Raw genomic sequence first — 18,161 nt, forward strand, 5'->3', positions numbered from 1 at the left:
GTCAGATGCTCTCCGTTGGGCACTGTTTGCCTGCCTGATGGCATCTTTATCATCGCCTTTGCTGTCGCGTTTTCACCTGACAGCACAAATCCGTCCTGGGCATTTCCGTGCTGTGACATCTACTGCACGACTGGCACAAGCTAAGGCCAGGCGGGCCGGGTGACAGGGAGCCGGCAGAGCTGGGTACAGCTGGGTGCACGGGGAGCCAGTTCAAGCAGCGCTGAACTCCTGGCAGCTGCTGCAACCGTCACACCACTGTCAGCCAGCGCTGCCTCCTGTCACCGGTGCCACGTTTCCAGTACTGAATCTGCCACAAGAAACAGATGGGGCCATTCCTGCTCAGCTCTGTTATTCCCGAAGGCACCATGGTATGGAGTTGCAGGGCTCTGCTCTGCCTTTCTGTTGTGTGTCTGACCAGAGCACTAAGAAACCCAGACTCGGTCAAAAGCCCATCAAAATGGCTGGAAAGGGCGTGCGTTAGATGCGACAGGCACGGGGTCAAGGTTCTGCCAGGCAGAGGAGTTATTAGACAGCCTGGCACTGCAATCCCCGGTGGGAGGGCTGCCTGCTGCTGTACGCACTCCTCCTGCTCTGGGAAGAGTTTTCCTTTGGTGACCGCGGTTTTATTGAGAAGCGGCCGTGGGGAAGTTTGGGGCCAGGTACCAACAAAGGCGTCGAGCTTGAGGCAAAACGTGGGAAATAGTTTGTCCGCGGAAAGATGCGGTTTGCTCCTCCCGTCAACTTTTTCTCGGGTCTGGGGATTTTTTTCCCTAACTGTTGCCGTATTTTCAGCATGTTTCGCAGTCACTCCCCGCACGACGGCTACTTTCAAGCCCCCTTTTCGGACGAAAAGAGCGTTGTCACCCGCCCGAAAGAGATGGCACCGAAACCGCACCCCCTACGGAGCACCGTGTGGCAGGTACACCGCCCCGGGCACTGCAGCCCCCTGCCCATACCCGCACCTGGGGACGCCCCACCGCCACGACCCGCCAAGAGCCCACGCCGTTATCCGCACCCCCCACGCCACGCCCACCGCGGTCCCCCCTGCGCCCGCCCCCGGCCCCGCCCCTGTCCCCGCCCCCTTCCCCCGTCGCCACCAATGACCGGCGGCGCCCCGCGGCGGAGGCGGGCCGTTTGCCGGCGCGGCGCTTCCGCTTCCTCGGCGCGGCCGCCATGGCGCCGCTGCGCTGCCTCCTGCCGCTGCTGCCGGCCCTGGCGCTCGCCCTCGGCCCCGCCGCCGGGCAGGCGCGCCGGCCCCTGGCGCTGGAGGCGCTGGGCGAGGCGGAGGAGCTGGCGGAGGAGCTGTGGGGCGCGGGGCTGCCCGGCGACCTGCCCGAGCTGGAGCCCGAGTGCCGCCGCCTCCTCGCCGCCTTCGCCGAGGGCAGCGCGGCGCTGACGGGCTGCCTGGGCCGCCGCGCCCGCCCGGTGCGGCTCTGCCAGGCCTGCCACCGCCACTACCGCCGCCTCCTCGCACAGTACGGCAACATCGCCCGCGCCGTCGGGGTGCGTCCGCGGGGCCGGGCGAGGCGGGGAGGGGGCGCGGCGAGGCCGCCCGGGGCGGGGACCCCGGCGCCGGGCTGGGGGGGCCCCGGCCGCTTCCCTTGGGGCTTCCAGCCGCTTCGTCAGCCCGCTGCCGGGGCGCGGCTGGGCCGTACGCAGGGGGCGGTGGGGTGCTCGGGGAAGGCGGGCGGCTGCCAGCCCGGGCCGCTGCTGCTGCTTCGCCTTTCCCTGCGGCCTGCCGGCCGGTGTCCGGCCCAGCCCCGCACCCCGGCCCTGCGCGGAGCCGAGGGTGAGGGGAGGCGGCGTGTGTTCGGCCGGGCCCCGGCGCGGCTGGCGGTGTGACCCGGGACACTACCGCGGTGAGCGGGGCACCCGTGTTTTTTGGGGCAAGCGGATCTCCGGCCTGCGAAGGTCAGTTGCCAGGCTGGAAGGCCCGCCGGGTGCGTCAGGCGGTTTAGCAGCGGTTGGGAGTGTTTGGGAAGCGCCGCTGCCCGTGACGGCTGCCTTCTGCTGCCCGGCGCTCTGGCACGGTCCGTGCAGCCAGCTCCACCCGCAGAAAAAAAGCTTTGCTCCTCTGTGCAAGTGGAAGAACTTGAGTTGTTCTTTTTTCCCATTTCTTGGTGTTGGAGGTGGTTCGTGACTAGTTTTGCGTGTTCTCATTCAGTTTATCCATTTGTAAAAGTTAGTCCCTGGGATGGTGTGAGGATGACAGTAGTGGATCAGACCAAAGGACCTTTTTCTGTTCTCTGATCATGGCTAGAAGTGGGTACCCTGGTAAGAGTACAAGCAGAGAGCAAGTTTATAGCAGTGTGTCCCCTGAATTGTGCTTCCAGTCTTGGGATTTCTGAATCTATTTGGAATCGCCATTGGCAAGAAAAATCTGTTGCTCTTTAAACCCAGGTAAACTTCTGGTGCCGCAGTGTCCTGCTGCAAACCATTTCACAGCTTAGTTACCTGTCGTGTGAAGAAGTACCACTTTCTGGTTTTGATGTCTTGTCTGCCCGTTTCCCCTCACCACCCCAGTGCTTGTATTGGAAAAGCGCATGGATGTTCATTTCATAATTGTCCTCTCCAGGGCAAATATCTAGCCAGTGGTTTCTTGTTTTAGTCTGCAATCCTGTAGTGTGTTTAATTTGTTTCTCATATGGAAGCTGTTTCATACCAGTGACTAAGTAATGTGAAAGTGAGAAATTGATTATGTAATTCTCTTGGGTATTTTCAGCATGATGTTTTGGCTAGGATTAGGTTGCCAAACATCCCAGTACTTAGAATATGTATGAACTCGTTGCAACTGCTATGCTTGAGTACTGGCACCCCAGGAGGACTGGTCCACTATGTGGTCTGGAAGACACATCTGTATTGGAGAGCATTTGGCTTTCCTTCTGTGGGTGGATTAACGAACCAAATAAATAAAGGAGGTGACCTCTTGCAACCTCAATCGATGGTCACAAGTAATCAGATATCTGATGTTTTTATCTTTGCCATCCTACCGTAGTTATAGTGCAATGCGAAAGAAGCAGCTAGCTTAAGTTTTGGACATCTCTGAAATGCAAAATCCTCCTCACTAGGCTAATTAAAGAATAAATTAGGCAAATGTATTTAAGGAATGATAGGATAGGTGTACTTGATTCCGTTTTGGATTTAGAGTGCTTTTGCCCACTCACGAGTGCAGCTGGTGAGGAAGTTTCACAGTTAAAGGCCTTCATGAAGCAACCAGGGAGTTTCCCGCATAAACAGCTTTCTTGCATATCTGTTTGTAATTTGGTAGAAAGGAAAGCGGGTGAACGTAGGACTTACCAGATGTGGCAATATTCGACTTCTACAGTTGAGTCTCCAAGGGAAACTTCTTATTTAAAAAATAAACCTGTTTTAACAGAGGCAGAAACTGGATCTCTCATAAAGCTCTGTAAGGAACATGTTTCTCGTTAAAGAGATTATTTTCTCATGTGTCCCATGTCACTTATCAAAGAGGCTTTTGGCAGCTTTGGCAATTTTGAGAAGTGCTTAAGTCAATTTAGCAGCCAGAAACCAGGAGCTAGAGCACAGGAGTCAGCTGACTGGAGGTCATGATTTTGTATCAGTGATTTGAGGGAGAAAATAAAGCTTTGAAGGAGAAAAACGTTGTTCTGAATTCTGATAGGGATACTTCCTGTTTATTCTGTAACTGCTTTTATAGTCGCTCTGCATTTTTTTATGAGCTTGGTCCAAAGAGTAAGTTGCTGTAAGAGTTGTGCCAGTGCCTGCTTTGAGGATGGGCTACCTTGGGTGGCTTGCTAAGACGGATGAGCTTGGTACCTATGTCTGGGGAGGATGAGAGCCTGGCCTGGCCATAGGCTTGGGGGAGCGGCTGCAGGCGCTGCTTCACAGAGGTCTGCGTTCCTGGTATTGCTGCACTGGGGGGGAAGTTCGCTGCTGATACAGTACGTTGGTACAGCTGTTTTAGATGTTGTTTTCTGTTGTTTGGGTTTGGTTTGTTTTGAGGCCAGTTCGTTGGTTCAGCTCCTTCAAATATTCCTTCAGCCTAACGAGAACGACCCTGTCCTTTTCTCTGGCTGCACGTGCCTTGAGCTGGCTCCTGGGGTGGCGGCCCAGAAATGGATGAACGTGAGCTACCTGGCAGAGGCGGCCCTGTCTCTCTGCTTGCTCTTGCTCTTTTTTTTTTTTTTTTCAGTCACATGTTTTTGAGTGACTTGCGTGCAGTCCTACTAGGTCTTCAAAGACCATGTGCAGTAGGCTGTGTTGCTCCTAATATGAATTGGTGGATCAAAAGATTATTATTGTTCCGTCAATTCTGCTCTGCCTATTCCAGAAATATATCGATGTGATGCGTTGTGATTGTTTAGCTGTGGTTGCCTAAAATGTGTTTCACATTTTTCCCTTTGTGTTTTTAATGCTTGATTGCTTTTTGTTGTTGTTTCCTTTTTCTTCTAGAATTCTTCTGAGAGCCACAATTGTGCCAAAAGCATCTTGACCTCAGACAGGCTGCAGATAGTTGTGACCCTTTCGGAGTTCTTTAATGAAACCTGGGAGGCAGCCAACTGTGCAAGTATGTGACTCGTTCTGCTACTGTTATGACTTAGCCCCTAAAATTTGCACAGATTGGAATTGTATGTATTTATTTAAATACAGTCAGTAGATAACACAGAAATCCTAAACTAGAGCCGCTCCAATGAAGGGTACAAGAGCTTTTTACTCATAAGGGATACTGCCAAAATCTGAGGGCACTATTCTGTTGGAAGACTTAGTTGTTGTATAAATATTTTTTTTAGGCTATTCTTTCAAAAGGTAGTCTTGCTGGTTTTCTTTGTGATCTACAGACATTCTGGAGACTTTCCTTAGCTTCATTGTGGTTTCTTCTGTTTTTCTCCATCTTCCCATTTTTTTAAAAACTTACATAAGAAACTTTTCCTTGTTTGTTAATAAAGTCAGTAACTCTGGGATGCTTACACGTTGAACAGTATCTGCCTCCACAGCCATGCTTTTGATTTCATTTTGTGGGTGGAGGGTGTCCAAATCCATCCCTGTATCTCAGTCTCCCCATGCTGCTGGTGCTGTGCCATGCTTACAGCTAAACTGTGGCTTTTTGCCGTTCTCCTGGTGTGGGAAGTGGGACCCTGTGCTAGAAAACAGTGGGAGTAGCTTTGTGGAGTTGAGTGTCAAAGATGCTGGGTTTGCTGCAGAGCGCCTTGAGAGCCTAGAATTTTGTTTTCATTTGTGAGTCTGGGCTGTGTGAGGGCTGGAAAGGCAGTACAGGAGGAGCTCTGTGGTCTGTGCTGTCCTGTTGTGCTTAGCTTGTGACCTGTGTGCTGCCTGCCCAGTGTCCAGCTGAATGCTCGCCCTCAACACTGATGGTGCTTCCTTCTTTCAGGAGATTTTTCTAGGAAGTTGGCATGCTCTCATGGTGCTGTTGCTGAACATCTAAATTCCCAAACCACTGTTGTTTTGAAGGGTCTGTCTGGTTAGGGAACGTGAAGTGGGGTGGGATGGGTGGAAGTAGTAACATGGTAGGGTTGAGCCTATGACTGGGAGGAAAGCCCCAGAGCTCCCCTCAAAGCTGGTGAAATGGTCAGCTCTTTTCTTAAACAATAATAACCTACACTCTGATTCTGCTGTTGTGTTTGTGGTCTAGCTGTTTCGTGGATGCTCTCTGTTTCATCTCCACTGCTGGTGCTTCTGCTTTCACATAATGGCTGTTACTGTTGCTGGGCAAAGCCAGATTTGCAGGGTAGAAAATAAAAGTAGTGTCTTGTTTTATCTCAAAGTCCAAAGATAATTCAGACCCCCTCTTCAGAAAGCTCTTGATGATAGTCTTCGTCTTTCACTTAATCAAGGCCAATTAATTCTGAAATATGTTCTCGATGAAGAGTTAGGTCAGCAGGTCTGAGACATCAATGGCAGGCAGATAAGGAAACTGCAGTGTTGACTAGACCTGTCTTTTATAGTCGAGAGCCTTTTTTGCAGGAATGGAGTGTCTGGGGCTTGTCGGCTATGGAAATGTTAGAAATTAGAATATCCTGATGTTTTTCTTTCTCTTTGACAGATTGTTTAAAGAACAGCAGTGAGGGATTATCAAATTCTACTGTAGAATTCCTGGATTTATTCAATAAATCTCTGACATGTTTTGAACATAACCTTCAGGTATTTATGCTGTGTATTTAAGAGAAGCACTAAAACCTCTTAATTGCTGGCAAAATCTTATTTATACTGAATAAACTGCAGATACGCATTAGGCAAATAAACTGCTGGTGAGTTTGTGAATTTTAGGCAGATAAAGCAATGATCTGTAAAATGCAGATGTTTACAGATTGAGAGCCTAAAATTAATTCTAATTGATATTCACCTTGACTTCATTTTGTATGTAATTGCAATGCTACTTCACATCAGAATTTCTGAATTCACAACGATTCATAATTATATAGTAAGAAACATCGTGTCTGCATGCTGCAAGTCTCTTTTTCTACCTCTTTGGAGAACTGTTGTCTTCTGACTTAACAATTCAATCTTTAAATAGCCTTTTGGTAATATAGACTGGTTCAGAAAGACCAGTACCTTAAATCATTGTAACAATTCTTTTGACTAGTAAAATTATGGGTAGACAAAGTTTGTCATATTTCAAAGGCAATATAATTCACTTAGTGAAATGAATGTGGTAATTGGCCCCAAAGAAAATGCCCTAAATAGCCTAAGAAACTGGTCATATTCCATTTCAGTTGGAAACTGGCCAAGTTCTGGGATCATTCAATGGTAAAAATGGGAAATGATGGGTGTGAGACAATCTCTGAGGAAACTGTCTGCTTTTTTTATTATTAATGATTTCTAGGAAATGTGCCTTTAGGCCTTGGCTAGGAGCCTTGTCTGAACTAGAACTTAACCCAGTGATTGGTGGGTAGCTGATACAACCATTACTGGGTTGGAATATCTTTAGAGACTGTAGTTTTGTTTTCAAGTGTGTCGTATTGCATTCAGGGGTGGTGAAGGCCACTGTCGTGGTTTAACCCCAGCTGGCAACTCAGCCCCACACAGCTGCTTGCTCACCCCCCCCGTGGTGGGATGGGGGAATTGGAAGAGTAAAAGTGAGAAAACTGGTAGGTTGAGCTAAAGACAGTTTAACAGGTAAAGCAAGAGCCGTGCGTGCAAGCAAAGCAAAACGAGGAATTCATTCACCACTTCCCATCAGCAGGCAGGTGTTCAGCCATCTCCAGGAAAGCAGGGCTCCATCACATGTAACGGTGACTTGGGAAGACAAACGCCATCACTCTGAACGTCCCCCCTTCCTCCTTCTTCCCCCAGCTTTATATGCTGAGCATGACATCCTATGGTCTGGAATATCCTTTGGGTCAGTTGGGGTCAGCTGTTCGGCTGTGTCCCCTCCCAACTCCTTGTGCACCTACTTGCTGGCAGAGCATGGGCAACTGAAAAATCCTTAACTTAGGATAAGTGCTACTTAGCAACAACTAAAAACATCAGTGTGTTATCAACGTTGTTCTCATACTAAATCCAAAACACAACACTATACCAGCTACTAGGAAGAAAACTGACTCTATCTCAGCCAAAACCAGGACAGCCACAAATGAAAAGGATTATGTACTATGACAAAGTCTGTCCCTGTCAGTACAGCTCAGCAGTAACAACAGTTACTTGTTAGGTATGGGCAAACGAAAAACAAAACACAGTATTAAGGAACCTGATCTCTGGCTCCAGAATAACATTTAATTGCTAGTAAACTTTTTTTTTTCCTCCTTCTGGGACCTGGTACTTTAAAAATGAGATGCATAATCTGCAGGAAATGGATCCTGGCCCTAGTGAATTAGAGTTGGTCCCTTTTCCTCCTGCATTCTCATGCGAGTTGTCTGTCTGGGCCTCTACTCAATCTAGGATGCTAGAAATCTGGATTTTGATTAAAGTGTGACTCTAGTTTTTAAGTTTTTTAAGTTTTGGGTTTTTTTTATAATGCATTAAAACTCTGTATGAATGCTGTTTTATAATCCTAGGGACAAACCATCTATCTGTCACCAAGTAACTACACAGAAGTATGTAAAAACTGCAACGAAACCTACAAAATGTTGAATGACCTGTATAACAATTTGCAAAGGATGAACAGGCAAGGTGGTGAGTCTGGGCACTCGGCGCACTTGTGCATCGATGTGGAAGATGCAGTAAGTATTTATTAATACTCAACAGGAGAGCTTGTCATGGAGGTCTTTATTAATCTGAGCGATTTGTGCTTGTCTCGCTAGGGATTGCCTTTTCCCTTTTGGTGTGGGACATTATGGGCAGCAGTGCCTTTGGCAGGCTGATGTCCTGTGGGGGGAAGTTAGCTTCGTGGGGCTGTCTTGCAAGGTCCTGTCCTCAGTCAGTGCAGCAGGAGCATGGCTGAAGCTCCTGATCAGCCGAGTGCATTCCAGTTTGAGTAGCTGCACTTTAATTTCTTGTTACTGTGAAGGGGATGGATTTAAAAAAAAAAAAAACAAACAAACTCTTAATCTTCTGGCTTTTAATTTGAAGCTTTACTGCTATTGTTCTAGCCAGTGTAATAATTGATTCCGTATTACAGCAGCTGTTTCTAGGGGTCCTCAGCATTGGCGACACATGTTTGGAAAAAGCTTTGTTATATTGTGGGGTTTTAAGTGGTTGGGCAAAGGGAGTGCTGTTGAAAGTACAGGATTAGCCCTGTCCCTGCAGGCTGTCAGTGAGTTCTCTGGGAAACAGGCACATGGCAATGTCTACAGTGTATCGAGTATATCTGTTTTTGAAGGTTGTAAAAGTTTTGATGTGAAATCTTGGCTCTGTTTAAATTGTTTGCTTCTACATTTCCAGGGATTTGCTTGCTTTTGAGGGGAGATCTGTTAAAGTGTTGGTTTTTGAGGTCATATTTGAACACTTGCATGTCTTGAGGCCTGAGTGTTTGCCATGCTGCACAGTGAAAATGCATGTGCTTGCTTTCACAGCTTGCTTATGTTTTTCTTTTAGATGAACATCACTCGGAAGCTTTGGAGCAGGACTTTCAACTGTTCTGTTCCCTGCAGTGATACAGTCCCAGTGATTGCAGTTTCATCCTTTATTCTCTTCCTACCTATTGTTTTTTATCTTAGTAGCTTCCTTCACTCGAAGCAGAAGAAACGGATACTCATTTTGCGTAAGTGGTGGTGCTGGCATTTCACTGTTAGAGTTGGGTGGTGCCAGGGACTCTCTTGGCTCTTGTGGGAGAGGGGGCCCAGCCAGATCTGCCTGCAGCTGTGCTGACGGCGCTAATAGTGACTATTAGTCTGCTGCTGTCCCCTGAAGAAGGGAGTAAAGAGCTTCAGCCATATCTTTTCATTAAAGTTTCTGGACGTGAACAGAAAGCTGTTTGCAAGTCTGTGTTGGATAAATAGAGGGAGTGGAGAGACCAGTTTTGCGGAATTCTTTGTGTTTAATTTTCATATAATTTTTCCCTTTCTAGCCAAGCGCATCCAGTCAAATGCCAGTCTTGTGAACATCCAAGAAAAATACAGCTGAGCTGCAAAACAAAACCTGAGAACTGCTGCTGTTATACAGTGGGTACAATTGTGTTGGAATGAGGCTGGCACAAAAGAGGAGTTAATTATGGTATAGTGTAATGATACAGAGCAACACAAGTTAAACAAAATGCTGTCTGACTTCTAAGCGAGGATATTAACAAACATGACAAGGCAGGGCTGTGTGACACTGTATGGACTCTGGTTTTGAAAAATCTGTGGGTTTTTTCAGTCTTGGGCTGTAGCTAGTGTTTTTCTGTTTCTAAGCTTTTGTACTTCTCATCAATAGAATAGCTACACTTTCCTTGCATGGTATTTTTCCATATTTATCATATTTGTTTCACAGAAATCTGAGATTCTGAATCTTTTTGAGATGATTTTCATAGACAGACAAAACTTGAAATAATAATTGATGTTCCTGCTTGAAACATTATGTTTAATTCTACATAATATTCAGTCTTGCCAGACTTGGGATGGACAGGAAACCTTTCAAAAAGAAAAAGTTCCCATCTTTCCTATACTGCTCTGAAGTCCTGCTGCTGATACATGTTTAAAAAAAAAAAAGGCATGAAATATGCAGGTAATGTGGTAATATATAATGTCCAAAGCCAGCAACAAAAGCAACAGAACTGCCACTGCTAGACTTGAATAATAATCATTGATGACTACAGTATTCAGTTATCTCTGAAACAGGCAGCATATTTAGTCATTTGCACACTTTAACCACTAAAATAATTGCTTTTCAAATGTTACATTTTCAGAGGCTTGTTTCAGATATCTGCTTGGGTAACTGAATGCTTCACTGTTTGTCTGTCTGTTGTGTTATTTCCTTTACTTTTTAATTATAAAGTTTTTTTTTTTATGTTTGGTGGGGTTTTTTTTTGTTGTTGTTGTTGTTTTTGTAGAGAAGTCAGGCAAAGTCAAGTCACTGGAGGTACTGAATTTCCTGGTCCAGAGCTTGCTATGGCTTAATACAGAGGTGTTTACAGGAACTTTGTAGGGGAAAAGTTACCTTTTCTAGATAATTACTTTAGCAGTAAATGAACCAGAGTGTTCTCTAACTTAAAAACTGTCCTGAAGGACAATGAAGATACTGTGTTGGGAATTGATGACTTTCAAGAAATAGTTTGAAAAAAATAGGCCTGTGAAATAGATGAATGTAAACAAATTTCAGCTTGCAGGATTCCAAAGCTGGTGGAGAAATTCATACAATAACTGCGGGGATGGATAGTGCTACTAACAGGCTGTGGGCACAATTCAATGGCTGCAACAATACCAACAGTTCAGTTTGGTTATGATAGTCCTGATTTGGGAGAGTGGTGGGGTTGAAACAATTTATAGCTGTACTTGAGGTTAATGAATGCCAAAGTCTTTGCTCCCATTTTTAAATGTGTTTTCTAACCCTGAGATAAAAATAAATGGCCATTACAGCTAAAAAATTAAATTTCTCTTGCAATCTGTGTGTCTGATGTCTGTCAAAAAACCCCCATGAAATAGTCTTATGTATTTGACTTGCTTTGGAGCCTAGAATGTTAAATTTTTCCTTTGCACTAAGGCTCAAATAAATATATAACAATGTAACAAGTCCTAAAGCTTTTCAAGTCCTTGGTTTTCTTGTTATTTTTTTGGTGGTTTTTTTTTGAGTTAGGACATACTGTTGGTTTTAAAGGCAAGTTGACAGTATGTTTAAGTAAAAAACTGTGTTAGTGATTGGTCCCACCCATGATTGCCTTTTTGTACTTTAACAGTAAGAAGTATTTATCTCCCTCTGTTAAACATGTGAATTACTAGGTCAGCAGTCAGTTTGTTCTAGGTAGTTTACAACAATAACATAAAACTGTGTCTCTCTTGCTTATTATGTAAAGTCACCTTCTTGCAGCTGGGAGAGGCATGCTGCCTTTAAAAAAAAAAAGATTATTTTTTATATCTATTATTCTTAAACTTCAACTTTCTGGGACTTATTCAGCTGCCTGCTCTAATAGCATTACATTGATTTGGGACATCATATGATTGAGAGCTGTTCAAAGCGATCTTTCATTCGTGCAGATAAAGCCAGTTTGTATGTGCAGCATTTCAGAATGACAGCTTTTATACTGTAAGCAGTGGCTTTTTGAGCACATTCATGTTAAGTAGGTCTGAAAGTCATTACTTTTGGATATGGTGGTTAAGCACTTTAAAAAAAAAAAAAAAAAAATCAGCTTTTCTTATTTTCCTGGCTGCTAAGCCAAACGGAAATACTCATGTGACTTTTTGTTGTTTTTTATTTTAAAGCAGCAGTGAAGTTTACACTTGAGATTTTTAATATTACATCTACTATTTTCTCCTTTTTCTCACCACCCCCCCCAACTTTGTACTACTAACTTTCTTTACACAGTGCTATATTTTTTGTAGGATATTTCATATATAAATTGATTGAATTCTCTTTATACTGTTTCCTAGAGAAATGTGGAAGCACACAGACTGTGTTGAAGGAGAACTAGAATTCTTTTTGCTGCTAGTTGTTCATCTTGGTTTATTTTTTGCCTTTTTGGTATTATGTGTACTAAATAGGATGAACTTTGAAATACTAGCTGTTTGTATCTTTTTTTGTGCAAATAAAGATTTCTTACTGTGGGGTAGCACTTTGATTCATATTTATACTTACTAGGAAATGTCTCAACACAGAAAATCAGCTCTAATAAATATTGTCAATAAACAATGAACAGTGTGGTTACTTAGTTGCTTCATTTATAGTAGTTTTATACTCCTGCTGTTCTGGGTTTGTGTTCAGAAGCACCTGCTTATTATTCCTCATTGTGCCATTTGCAGGAAAACAGCATCAGAAAGATGTTTTCAAAGCAGTGCTGTGCTGAATTACAGAACAAATGAACTGCAACTGCTGAGGAAGGGTGGTGTTTCAGCTCAGCCAAAGCCTATGGAAGTACATGGAAAGGTTCCTGTTAGTTGCCACGGAGTTTCTTGGATGCGTGTGCATGAGTAAGGCTAGTGGGGATAACTTGCTGTCTTTGTGGGGAGGCTTTTGGTCTTCTGCGCTGGCCACTCTTTCAGCTTCAGCAGGCACAGTGTTGGACTGCTGTTGAACTGGAAGATTTCTTTAAAATGGCAGTGCAGTGCCTCACCATGGAGAGAGCGGGGTGTGTCACCTGATGGTAGTAGCCTTGTGCACTAGTGGTAGGATGTGGGTATCTCGAAGGCAAATTTAAATCTCCGTGCATCCCTTGCAAGGAACTTCCAGGAAGGCTGGGAAATTTGTAATGCCAGTGTGTGAGGCATGGCTTCAGCTGGAAAACCAGGGAATGGTTCTGGTTGCTTGTATACTTGGGAGAGGGACAAGTGGGAAGAGTGGGGAATTTACCCAGTGAGTAGAACAGAGGCTCAGAGAGTAATTGAGGGTGGAAATGGGTGTCTGTAAGCACACTCAGAACAGTGTTTTTAGGGGGAGAGGCTGCTAAAGTTCACAGGTGGTTGAAAGACTCTGAGAAAAGAGGGTACAAATGGGGCCTTGATTGCAGCTGAGCTAGGGAGGGGAGGCTCTGGCTCCTTGGTGGAGGTGAGGTTGGGGACTGGTAGCAGGGAGATGGAGCAGTTGAGCCCAGGTCTCCCACTGGTCTGTGACGGGACGTGCCGGTGGACTGCCTGCACAGGCTGGGAATGGGAGCCGGTAGTGGGATGGCAACAGGGCCTTGCTTCTGAGTTACTTAAAAGCAACTGCCACCTTCTGGGAGGGCGCCTGATTTGCGTGATGCTGTGGATGGTGAAGTAAACCTGGTTCAAAGGCTTTTTACAAAGCTCCTGCTCTACTTTAAGCTGAGTGAGGACTCCTTTTTAGCACTAAAGAGGGGACTTTAACACAAACAAAAAATAGTTTTATTTTGTGTAATGGCTGCTTTTTTCCATCTTTATTAAATGCCTGCTACAATCACAAAATGGCTTCAGTTTCCTAATGTTTTGTTTCTGGTGCTTACTATCCAGTTAATCAAGTACCATCAAATGTTCTTGCATTTCTGCTAATTTATACATTAGTTTGCATGCCCTGTAATATAGAGTTTCTCTGGAATGGTAAGCTGTGTGATTAGCAAAGTCACTGCAGTCCTAATCAGAATGTATGGGTAACTTACTAATTTTTGTTCATATTTTATTGTGAATTTTCCTTCTGGGACTGGTGCAAGCATTTTTAGCCTGATCTTTGTTAAGTTTGTGTAGGATGCACCTTCTGTATTTTTGCCAGTGTAAAAAGTTACACATTGGAAGAGCACAGCTAATAGATTCTGCAATTTCTCTGAAGTGTTCCTTCTCCCAGCACTGTGATCAGTGTCTGTTGCTACTTGCTGGAGTCAGCTAGGATGATTTATGTGCAACTAGTAGCCTTGAGTTGTGCTGAGATTTGAAATGCGGTTGCTATCTTGGAGACCCTAATCTAAGGCAAAAATAACATGTAAAGGAAGAAAACAGGAGGTGATGTGATTGATGACCAGAGTCAGCTGTGTGATAACCTTTTCCAAGTGCAGGTGTTTAATACAGAGATACCAGCATCTCTGCTGACCATCAGAAGGGTTTCTGGCATGGTCTGTACCTGGGACTGAGTGTCAGCTTAGGGACCTGTCAGACCAGTGTCTTTGGCTATGGCACACAGCTTCAACACTTTGGATCTGCTCTGCTTGAAAGATGGATGGTGCTGGTCCAAACTGGTTTTTCCCAGCATCTGCTTCAGGGCCAGAGGAGGTGCCTGGGGCACTTCTGATTTGTGCTGGCTAACGTGAGCGTGTGGGAGTACCTGTGAGCACATGTACTTCTCTGGAGGTGCAGTGGGCTAAGATGGACCTTCCTACCTGGCACAGATTAGAGGTGAAGGAAGAGGGAGATTGTTGTTTTGCAGGGAGATTTTGTTACTTTCAGCTTTATACAGAGAAGAAAAAGCTGCATTTTTCCTCCAGGTAAAACAGCTTCCCCACCCCTGTTTCCTGCTAAATCCTTGCTTTGATGTGTTGGTGTATGGTGTGCGGGACGGGAGCTTGGTTACCACAGATGTCATTGGTGTTTTACAGGGCACCTCCACTCTACATGGACATAGACAAATTGCTGAGGCGGAGGGGAGGCCGTTTGGCAGTGGGGAGCACTTTGGTCTTTCACTTAAGCCTTAACTGTGTTTCTTTTCCTCCTGTCAGTCCAACTTCGCAACCCCTGGAAGTCACCTGGTCCAAGTCCCTGCTGAAGCAGGACCATCTCCAAAGTTGGATCAAGTTGCTCCTGCTCATTTTTCTGAGCTGTGGCAAGGCTGGTGCCAGGGAACTGGCACCGTGAGGAAGGAATATAGGAATACGCTATAGTATAGCTTTGAAAAGAGCCTGCTGCATAAAGTGTGAGCTGGGTTTTGGCTTTTTTGCTTCTGTGCATCTTCCTTGCAAACGGGACTGGGCAGAATAGGGCTGACTGGGTGGCAGGACAGCAGGGATGCTGTTGCAATATTTTGCAGTGTCAGAAATGCAAAGTTGCGTCAAGTAAGCTGCTAATTATTTTTAAAAATAATGAGTTGTGGTGGAAATAAGTTAAATAGTTAAATGAACACTGCAATCTTCCCCTACTCCCATCTGAGGTGAAAATATTGGAAAGCACTTTCAAATATTTAATAAAAGAGAGATAGTCACTAGTAGCTCAGTTGAAGCTTTAATACTGAAAATTCCCCTCTGGTGCCAGCACAGTAAGTATCATGGATTGCTGCAATTAAACCAGTGCCTTAAGTTATTCATAATATTCTTTCTGGGCAGCATTCCCACCTGCTTAATCTGTGCTATACAAGCGTTTATTAGAACTGACTGTTGAAAAATGCCAAGCTAAATCAGACACTAAAAAAAAAAATAATAAAAAATCAATATGATGCCCTAAACTGGTTTAGTATGTCTTTCCTCTTCAATAATCCTACACGTTACTGATTTATTTGCTGTAATGAACATGCCATTCAACCGAAACAAGATTAGCTGCTTAAACTGCAGCATTAAGCACAGAGCAACTTTAATGCTGCTTTATGTTTCATTGTAATGCTCAGCACTTACAGTGGTGTCTCTTTCTCTCCTCTGCAATAAAGAGTTTGCTTGAGGATCACAAAGGGCTCCGGAGTGGTGTTTTATTAAAGCATTCGAAGCAGCAGATTTGAGTCGGGGTTGCAACACGGCACCTTCTTCATCCAAACCTAAGTGGAACCAAAATGGTGAGCAGGATTAATGCATGAATTTATATTCCCTGCAGGATTTTTCCGGGTTAACCGCGAAGTAAATGGCTTATGTCAAACTGATCTAGGTTAAGACAGAACAGCCACTGGCAATCAGAATATTCCTTTGGACTTCATTCAAAAATTTTTTTTCAAGCATTTGAAACAGTAGCAATTTACTGTGCTGCAGAAAAACCAGACTGCAAGGAGCCGGCATCTTGATTTTGCAAGGAAAAGTCCTAAGATAGATGTGGTAAAGACTGAAGATTTTCAAAGGAGTCTATAGAAGGGGGCAGGGAAATATGAGTGATACAGGTATTTTATACCTGTCTGGTATTGTATAATGTATAATAGAAAGTCTGTTCTATTGTATAATACTGGCCAGGTCTGAAAAGTTTAAGCTCTCCCATTTCCAGGTAAAACTGTATGTTCTCTTCCTACTACAGGGGCAAGCCTCAACTGGGAGCCTCTAAAGTCAGTGGGTTTTGGTTACTGTTTTGTTTTTTTCCCTCTGTCATGAAAAGACTGCTTTAGGTAATTACTTTCCTTTCTTGTTGATTAAAAAGCAAGTTGTATTTGTTAAGGCATCCTTATGTCCATAGTTCTAAAAATTGTAATGAATTTTCTGTTTGAAGTACAATGTTATATTTCTTTTTCTTTGGAAGACTATGATGAGTTGCCAATATATATTTCAGCAGCTTTTTAGGGTCTTGGAGTCAAACTTAGAATATTAAAACCAGAGAAATGAGCTTCAAAGTATTGCAGAAGTGTGCCGAGTTGAGAGCAATTACTCAAACATGCAGAAATGAGAAAAAATGTCAAAAATAGTGTGTTTGCACTGTGCTGGAGTAGGTTTCCAAATGGAGGTTGTGGTTCTGACTCTGGAAAGTGTGTGTGTCTTCTGGTGAATGCTGCTTTTCTCCAGGTGATCAGAGAATTGAAAGTGATCTGGCAAAGGGAGGGTCGAGGGATTGAAGGCAGCTATTTCCAGAGGAGGAAATGCACTCTGGAAGTCTGTTAGGAGGAGTAGCCTTACGTTGCATTGCTCCCTTGAAAAAAAAAAAATAGCCTGAAGATGCTTCCAAAACATCTGCCTGAAGGGTGAGTGCTGGGGTGCTGAGAGGGCTGGTGAGCATTGACAAAGATACTAGTTTGCCACTGATAGGGCAATTCTTCATGGAAAAACAGAATCTCAAGGTGAACAGGATGGAGCGCCCAGAGAGGAGCATGCATGCTTCAAGGGGAACATAATGTCCTCAACAGCTGGTTTAAAGTCGGTCAGGGGATGAATAGTAACAGTCATGTTATTTCTATGAAACAAGCATGTGGTGTGTTTTTAATCAGTGATCAGGAGCCCCCTCAGCACCGTTTGCTGTTGTCGTCCAGACTGCACAGGTCTAAGTGATGCTTGCATCTAGCCCCTGGGGTCTGATTGCTCTGCATTACAGCAGGCTGTGTCCCTAGTGCATAATAAGCTTTTTTGTCTGTTACGCAGATAAGCAGCATATAAGGAGCTGCCTTTATTGCAGCTACTCACGTGAGTTACTTTAGGTCCACTCATAAGCTTCCACGCTCATATTTTATTTAAAGACCAAGTGATTTGTGTGATCTAGTAAATCATGGTGATGGAAGCACTTGGACGGACTGTTTGATGTCCAAGCAAGGATCAGGAGAAGGGACAGCAGGAAGGAAGGAATGAGAGCGCAACAGTGAAACTGAGCCAGAGAAAGCAGGATTGAATAGTCCTGGGAAAGCCTCTGCCCTGTCTTGGCTTGTATAACAGGGGCTTATACAACGGGTAACCCAATCTGACCCTGACCCTGCCAGTGCTCAGGGACTATATTTTTACTAAGATTAAGCTTTTCCTTTCTTTTCTTTTTCCTGGAACAATTTTCTTGGCTTTTACCTTGCCTGTTGACTGGCTGGCTGGCATGGCCAAGGCAACCTCGCCTGTTTATTTCTGATACTTAGCCAGCTGCAGCCCAGTGTGTGCCCAGGTTCGCTGGTGAAGTCCCACAGCAGCACCTCACCAGCAAAGGCCACTGGCAGGAGGTTCACCACCCCCCAGAAATGGTGTCTGTTCTCTACTGGTAACAGCACTGCTGGGGAAGGAAGGAAAAATGTGGCAAATATAACAACGCCCTTCAGTTCAGCAACTGTAAGCTGCCTAAATAAAATGGGTCTCTCACTGCTCGAAAGGCTACAGGACCTACCAGAGCTCAGTTTCTCCAGGAAGCTCAGGGCTTTCTGCCTTTTGGATTTTTATTCATGGTAGTGTGGGAGACTGGAGCCTCTGGCCCCAGCTTGCCATCAGCAGTGCTGCTGCATCTTTGTGCACTGGGCAGTTGCGGGAATCTGGCTGACAGGCCCTGCCGAAGCCCAGCAGCCTGATTTTACACTTGCAGCTTTAAAGCATCTTTCCCTGTCACAGCTGTCCCCACATCTATGGTATGCACGGG

The 18,161-nt window shown here is 45.0% G+C and overlaps 1 protein-coding gene across 1 annotated transcript; it reads left to right on the forward strand.

The window, feature by feature from the left end:
- Positions 1 to 1,150: 1,150 nt before the first annotated feature.
- Positions 1,151 to 12,199, forward strand: OSTM1 (osteoclastogenesis associated transmembrane protein 1). Its single transcript, XM_052781377.1, has 6 exons — positions 1,151 to 1,503; positions 4,432 to 4,546; positions 6,041 to 6,138; positions 7,992 to 8,156; positions 8,971 to 9,136; positions 9,443 to 12,199. The coding sequence occupies exons 1-6, from the start codon at positions 1,174 to 1,176 to the stop codon at positions 9,496 to 9,498; spliced, it is 930 nt and encodes a 309-aa protein (XP_052637337.1). The 5' UTR covers positions 1,151 to 1,173; the 3' UTR covers positions 9,499 to 12,199.
- Positions 12,200 to 18,161: the final 5,962 nt, after the last annotated feature.

The sequence above is a fragment of the Harpia harpyja genome, chromosome 3 (genome assembly GCF_026419915.1).
Source record: "Harpia harpyja isolate bHarHar1 chromosome 3, bHarHar1 primary haplotype, whole genome shotgun sequence".
In the NCBI taxonomy this organism is placed as follows: domain Eukaryota; kingdom Metazoa; phylum Chordata; class Aves; order Accipitriformes; family Accipitridae; genus Harpia; species Harpia harpyja.